This window comes from Gallus gallus, chromosome 9, assembly GCF_016699485.2.
Source record: "Gallus gallus isolate bGalGal1 chromosome 9, bGalGal1.mat.broiler.GRCg7b, whole genome shotgun sequence".
In the NCBI taxonomy this organism is placed as follows: domain Eukaryota; kingdom Metazoa; phylum Chordata; class Aves; order Galliformes; family Phasianidae; genus Gallus; species Gallus gallus.
In genome coordinates, this window is record NC_052540.1 from 22,802,229 (window position 1) to 22,809,660 (window position 7,432).

Here is a 7,432-nt window from a genome sequence, read left to right on the forward strand (position 1 = left end):
AATCAATGGACCACTTGGGCTGGACAGGCTCCTAAGGATGCAGTCAGTTATTTATGAGTTAATACTTGGGCCCAGTGGTGCGTTCAGCAATGAGATGTTTTTGCTCTGGAAGTTAGAAGTGTGAGACTGATGAGTGTTTTGTTATTTAAGTCTAATGCAGAGTCACTCATACACCTTTACAAGTAAAGAAAATACCACGTAGCACTTTTCATGAGTCCTCTGTATTGCTCTGTTGGTTCTATTCCTGTGCTTAATGTGTTTATTCAATTTCCTAACGTGCTCTGAAGAATATAGAGACTTGTTTGAACTACTTTTAATGATTAATTTTATTGTAATTCTCATCATTGCCAGCTGTTGTTTTAATAGCTTACGAATAAAGTAATAAAAGTTGGCATAACAACTAGTGACCTGAGAAGGATGTGGGAGAAACACTGTGTGCTTACCCAGGTGCCATTAATAACAGAGATATGAACATTTCCTATTCTCATCAGTCTGTGCTGTTTGAGCACAGGCAGTGTGCATCAGGCCGTGTGTATCAGCATATAAATACATGTATATAATCAGATACACAGATCACCTGCTATCTTCCTGTGCTACACGGCAATGGATTTCACTAACATTACCATGCAGTTACTGATATTTCATCCTGTATGTAACCAATCGAATTTCCATTGTATTTTTTCTTCTGCTCATCTCTTTGAAGCTCTTCCATTAAAGGTACTATAAATTCTGTTAGGATTTTCACTTGGTTCTCTCTCGGTGATTGTTCCTATGGCAAAGACTTGAAATGTATTGGGCAGTTCTGGTGTTAGACATCACTGCTTCACTTAATGTCTATTCCAAATTGTATTTCCTGAAGGACTTCAATAGAATTTCCAAAGTTAATACTCCTTGCTTTCTATCTGTATAACTTTGTATGTTATTCCACGTGGTCTGGAAAGAGAACCCAAATTAAACATGGAACTGCTGCAGAATCCTGCTTTTTAGTAGTATTACACTTGTGGATTCGTCCCAGTCAGATGAAGAAGCAGTGACACGGTTTATTTCTCTAGTTAGAAAGAACCTTCTGGGTTTCTTTTTTTTTTTTTTTTTTTAATATGAAAGCTGATTTCTTTTGTGCTTTAATTATACAGTTCTGAAACACTTCTTGAACCATATCAGGAAGTTCTATGTGCAGTGAAGGCTTAAGCAGATGCCAGCTAACCACAGCTCACAGCATTCTGATTCTGGAGCCAGGAACTCCCCCACTGCAGAGACCACCTCACTGAGCTCGTCTTTTCAGTGAGCAGCTCCTTCCTAACATTTGCCTCCCATGTAGACAATCTGACAATTATATCTCACTTAACAGTCATACAGGTTTGGAGGAGACCCGGCACTTCTATAGCATTTTCTGCCTTGAGTGCATTATACTACTGTGGGACAGAGAAATCTTGGCTCATTTATCCAAACTTCTTATCAGATTTCAGAATTGTGTAGTTGAAAATCAGCACCTTGAGATATTAAAAAAGCTCTAATCAAATCAGAAAATTAATCTGATCATTTTTCAAACCCCAGTGTGAGCTTTCATGATGGCAGAAAAATCCTTAGAAAGTATAACTAGAGTACAGTGATGGCCACCTGAAATAAATCCTATGAGATACCCAGACTGGTGATGGCAATTACGGTCATTGAGACAACAGGCTGTGCCAAGGCTTCACCAGTGGATGATGCCACAGGACTCAGATGTGGTGGAGATACTCCCACTACTGTCTGAAGTGAGACCTGAAAGGAGCAGTCCCAGAGAAGAAAGGAAACAAATAGAATGATGCTTCTACGTTGTTTCTGGCGTGTCTGAAAGTCTAAGTGGGGCCTATGAATCCAAGTGTTTTGCAAGCCTCTGGTGGAGTGCTGCACTTCAGATTCCTTACCAGTTGTACTTAGCTTGCATTACATAAACCCTGGCTTGAAAACACATTTTTCTGGATGCTGACTGTCGAAACCTGTATGACTGCTCACAACTCTTCCCATGTCTCTTATTGACATAGTGAGTCTACGCCTTCTCCTGGGGCTGTCTTTTCCCTTGAATCCCAGAGAACCCAGTCACGATGTACAGAATTCGCACAGAATTCATCAGTTCCACTTGACATGAAGATAACACATAGATATTACTGGATTTCTGATGCTTTTCTATTAATACTATTGATGCAACAAATCTCCAAAATACAGCAGACAGTGCAGAATATTTCACTCCAAGGACTTTACCTTGACTAACAATTGGCATGTAAATATATCTGCAAAAATGATTCATTTTTTTACCATTCAGAAAGAGGGGAAGGGGAAAGCGTGGCTAATTTCTGCCTTGGGGCTTTTAGTAGACTGCTGGTGGAGTTCAGACCAGTGTGTGAACTGAGAATTTGTTCTGCAGTTCAGTCCTTACTGAAGAATGACGTTAGAGAGGCAGCCTATAAAATACAGTTTTTCCTGGACATGAAGACTAATTCTGCCTCTCCTCAAACAGCAACATGGCATCTTTAAGAGCTGTTAGCCATCAACACCCTCCTTATCTGCATCTTCGGAGACACAGCCTTTCAGCACATGCTGTGGCACCACCTGAATGCTGACTTGGGGGTGAGGAAGAGCCGTTTTCTGATTCACTTAAATCATTTTCTGCAGCTGGAGGTTTTTTTTGCCTTCTGAGCCTTGAACCAGCCTGACCTGATGACTTGATAAGATTTGACAAGACCACATCACGAGATTTTACATTCATAGAAAAAATACACAAAGGAAATTATTTGGGATAGCAGATCGCATGCCTCAGTGTGCTGCATTTGTCTACAGTGAATTGGCAACATTATGTGTCATAATTCTGCTTAAAAGTACAGACGTGTATTTAAAACATATGCACGTTCATTCTTACCTGACTTTATGCAGTCTGATGTCTTGCAAACCCCATCTAGAAAACAAAGCAGTCATACTTGTAACTTCTGCTCAATGTCAATACAATAAAAGCTACTGTAAATTTTACTTTCATTGACAGTCACTTTAGAAATTGCATTTAACTGCAGGGTGCAGTGAGATAAAGATAAAAGAACAGCATGCATTCAGAATGTGACATTTATAGGATCTGGCTATAAAAATACTATTACCCCTGTAGGGCTCTCAGTGCTGGTACCCATCATGCAGAACTTCTGTGGTCATTTGAAGAGAAGGTTCTATCAATCAATTAGAAGTGGTAAAAATATTATTTTTATTTAAGAAAAGGAGAAATTTGGAGAAAAATAGACAATGGACTGAAAAGAGTTACAAAGTCAGTCTGAACATAGCAGTTGTTTGCAGTGACAAAAAGGTCTGAGGAGGATTTGCACGGACGTTCTGCCACGTTCACTGTGCAGCCCTGTGAGCAAACCCACGGCTCCAGAACACAGATTTCCTCCTGAGATTCAGGAATACGGCACTCCTTGGTTTTCATTTCAGAACGGCATTTTTTCCATTCCATAAATGGGCAATACAATAATGAAAAGTTTAAGTGAAATTATTAAGTACTTTAAAATGAGAAAGGGCATTTCTAGCACAATTAAACATTTGTTAAACATTCACAACAGGGAATTTTGGGTATTCTTGTGTTTTCCACTCAAAAAAAAAATAAATCAGTATTTCTGCCTCAACTGAATTACTTTCAAATGTTTGGGTATGGCTGCTGAGTTACAAAACATTTTGCGTGCTGCACTCAGAGTCCCGTCACAATACCTCCTGAATGGAAAAAATGGGATTTCCACTTATACAGGAATGTGGAGGAAGCTCTGTCGTTTGGGCCTCTTTGAAAGGATTCTCTTCTGTAGTTTCCGCTTACTGAAGCATTAATTACAAACAGAAGTGTTGCTGAGTCCAAACAAGCAGATGGTTTGTGTTTCCCACCACTTTGCACAAGTTAATCTATAGGGTCCCAGTTGGAAGCCAAGCAGTTGTGTGTCAGTGTGCAGCAATACAGAATGTGGATGCAGTGTTACATTTCCTACCACTGCGTCATGCTGTCTAATGACAGACATATAAAACACAATGGTGGTGGAGCTGCTGCATCTGATTTGCACTGTGGGCACAGTCTTATAGTATCAGGTAAATATTCTGAGCTGACCATTTAAAAATCTTCGTGTCTTCTGCAGTGCAGCTGTATACATTATGCAACATAGACTTTTCTCATACAGTGTTTTAATATGCTGAATCTTCAGTATTTTTTTTCCAATATGAACAGCTGGATTCTATTTGATAAAGCCTTTTTGCATAATTTCTTGAAATGCTTTTATATTAACGTGTATTCGTACATTCCAAGACATTTACGTGTACTCACCATCGTACGTAGCATACAGGACTATCATTGTGATGGCCACGATAGCCAGCAGAATCACCACAACAGTGAGCCCTATTTCCAGGCCGCTCCATCGCAGTTTCTTCTTTGGTTTTGGAGCATTCATTTCAGTTATATCCATCTGACTTTCTGACTTGCCCATAACCCAGTGACTGAAAAGGAAAAGGGAAAAGTCACTGGAGAACGCTCAATCACGGGTCTTGAAGTTGGCTCCTCAGCTGCACAGCAACCAAGATGCTTCCTGGGTGAATTTCCACACTTGCACAGAGTATATCGGTAACAGTGCTAGAAAGTCACGGCACTGAGATGTGTGTCCTTCTGTCGTGCCCACACGCAGTACGTACCATGTGCCTGGTGTCAGGGACAGGAGGGTGCTCTTCCTTCGTGCAAAGAGGCCACCGAAAAGGAAAGGGAGGCCAACAAACCTAACGCTGTTTTTAAAACTCACCGTGTAATTTAATCCTGTGTGATGGTACAGGAATTCACAGGGAGGCAGAAGCAAGTCTCCTTGCCTGAATAAAAATTAACTTAATCTGCCAATTACTTATCTCGTGCCAAAGGTCAGAATATACCATTGTGCTTCGCTGTCATCTTTTAAAGTATTGTGTAAGCAGTTCTTGACTACAGCTTTACAGCTGTCACTAAAAATAGCAAAAAATAAGTCAGCCTGTGCTGGGAGCATGCCAAATTGACAGTGAGGATATCGAGGCTTTACAGTGATAGCCGCAACACTGCAGTCAGACCAAGCTTTGCTCTCTCTGTGTGCTCCTGTTTGCTTAGGGCCCGGTCCCTTTCTCTGCTGATACTCACATTCCTGTACACCTGGCGATGTATTTCTCAGGTTTTGGCAATGGAAACTTCACCGTGTCTGTTCGCAGCGCTCCCTGCTGGAGGTCCTTTGTGCCCATCACACCGCTCTTCCCTGCAGGCAGCAGTACCAATGGGAAGGGTGCCTTCCTCTGCTTCTTCTTCCATTCAAGCCCTAGACTTGTACTTCAGGTATGTTAACCTGGATTAAGTCGGTACTGCTGCCTTGGATTCATCTTCGTCTCCTCAAACTGCTACAGCCTTTCAGATAAGCAGGCTTCACTTCTTCTCAGCACCCTGTTTCTGCCTGATTCCTGCCCTGTAGTTCAGAGAAGCACTGAATTGTAGGGGTTGGAAGGAACCCTGAGACCACCTGGTCCAACCCCCACTTCCAGCAATCCCTGCCTCTCATTTCATGGCCACCTCAAGAGCCAGCTCCTTCTCCACCAAAACACGTCCCTGCAGGGTGTGCTTAGTAATGAAGATAAAAGGAATTCAGTATCCCGGACCTAAGTAAACCCATTTTGTGTTCCACCTGCTTATGTAATACTGAAGTGTACTCATGAATGCTATCACAGTAATGCTGCTTACCCAAATGCAGGAGGGAACATTCCATATCAGAGCATCTCCCGCTCCCCTCCGCCGCTCTCCCTGCACAGTGGGCTGCACGCCATGCCAGCAGTGCCGGGGATTCTGCAGCTCCCAGCCCGGTACCCTGCAAGCTCTGCCCAGCTCTGCCCTCACATCTGCACCAGTGCCGCCCCTTCCACTGCCTTTGTGAGCCGCTCTCCTTTTTCCTCTCTGAGGAGTGGGTCAGAGCACCCAGTGCTGAGCATGGCTCCGAAATCCCACAGAGCCATGCAAAAGTGAGAGCTGTGCCGAGAAACCTGTCCTGCATTAGCAGTGAACTAGAAATTCATAGATAATGTAAAAGCAAACAATTAACCATTGATTAACCACTGTACCCTTCTCACTTCCAGTCATACCAAGCAGCAGAAAACGTGCTTTATATTGACTTAGTGCTGACCAGTGAATACTTGGGGCCTAATTTAAGAGGCGATGTTTGTCTTCTGACTCTGAGTATGTCTTTAAAGCAGTGAAAACAGGGTTTATTGGAGCAGGCAGAAACACTGCACCTTTGCATGCCAGTATGTTCCTTGCAGCTAAGTTTTTCCATGTGAGCTAATCTTGCTGTTCTGCAGAGTGCTCCTCGTGTTTAAAGGCATCCCACTAATTTTTACCTCTGGTTATTTAGAGGCCGTGTCCCATCTGCATTAACAAACTCCAGGTAAAAGCTTCTGTATGTGCTGACTGCAAGCACACCAGAAGCAGAGGAATAATGTCAGCAGATAAAAGCGTAGGTAACGTGGTTTTCTTACATTTCTTTAATGCTGCGTGATTCCAGCTGCCTACCAAAGCCAAGATACAACTGACAGCTGAAATTAATTTCTCGGCCCCCGGTCTGGCTGCACAGGGAGCTGATGCGGTAGCTTTTCTCCTTGGGATGCGTACGTTTAAAGATGACTCGAGGCATACCTGCTTCTCGGTGCAGTCTCTACAGGGAATGCAGCACAGCACGAAACACCCTACCTTTTTTGTCATTGTGTGGCACGCAGCGTGCAGACGAGCTACTCCCGGCGCGGTAGAAGCACGGCGCAGCAGCTCGGGCTGACTGGTGCCACCGGGCTCCCCGCTACAGCCAGGCGCTCGGGCTGCCGGCTCGCCCCCCGCCCCGCACCACGCGGTCGGGATGCCGGCAGCCCGGCGGAGCCCTCGGGGCGGGCGGTTCCGTGCCGCGCGATCGCTCGCGAGGCCGGCCGTACGCTGCCGCTCGGCTCCGCGCCTCCCGGCCGGGGGCAGCTGCCTGCGGGTGGCGCGCCGGGCCGGCGGGAGGGGAGCCGTGGGCGGGGAGGTGCCGGCGGGCTCCGGCCGGGCCGCACCACGCGGGGAGGACGCGCGCTCATCCGCCGCGGCCGGGGAGCACCGGGCGGTCCGGCTCCGCCGCGCCGGCGCGGGTGTCGAGGTGCCCTCGGGCTCCGCGCCCCGCACGGCTCGTCCCGTCCCGTCCCGTCCCGCTGCCCGCCCGACGGCACGCCGCCCCGAGACCGGTCCCGCGGCACGCACGCCGGGCGCGTTCGGGGCCGGCCGAAGCCCCGCAGGACGACCGGGGCGGGGGAGCCGCGCGGCGCACGCCCTCCAGTCCCGGCCCGCGCCCCGCACTCACCGGCTGCCGCTCGGAGGGGTCCGGCCGCGGGGCCGCCACACGCATCCCCGGGCGGCGGC

The 7,432-nt window shown here is 46.3% G+C and overlaps 1 protein-coding gene across 5 annotated transcripts in view; it reads right to left on the reverse strand.

The window, feature by feature from the left end:
- Positions 1 to 7,432, reverse strand: part of MME (membrane metalloendopeptidase) — a 39,005-nt gene extending 31,573 nt beyond the window's left edge. Inside the window, exons 1-3 of one of the 5 annotated variants that reach the window (NM_001396203.1) lie at positions 7,374 to 7,432; positions 4,325 to 4,494; positions 2,897 to 2,932 (exon numbers count right to left, since the gene is read on the reverse strand). In NM_001396203.1, the coding sequence (NP_001383132.1) occupies positions 2,897 to 2,932; positions 4,325 to 4,484 (196 nt within the window). In that variant the 5' untranslated portion in view covers positions 4,485 to 4,494; positions 7,374 to 7,432. Of the gene's footprint in view, positions 1 to 2,896; positions 2,933 to 4,324; positions 4,817 to 6,739; positions 6,934 to 7,373 lie in introns of those variants that run through there. The other 4 variants (NM_001396202.1, NM_001396201.1, NM_001396200.1 and 1 more) reach the window with 4 other exon arrangements.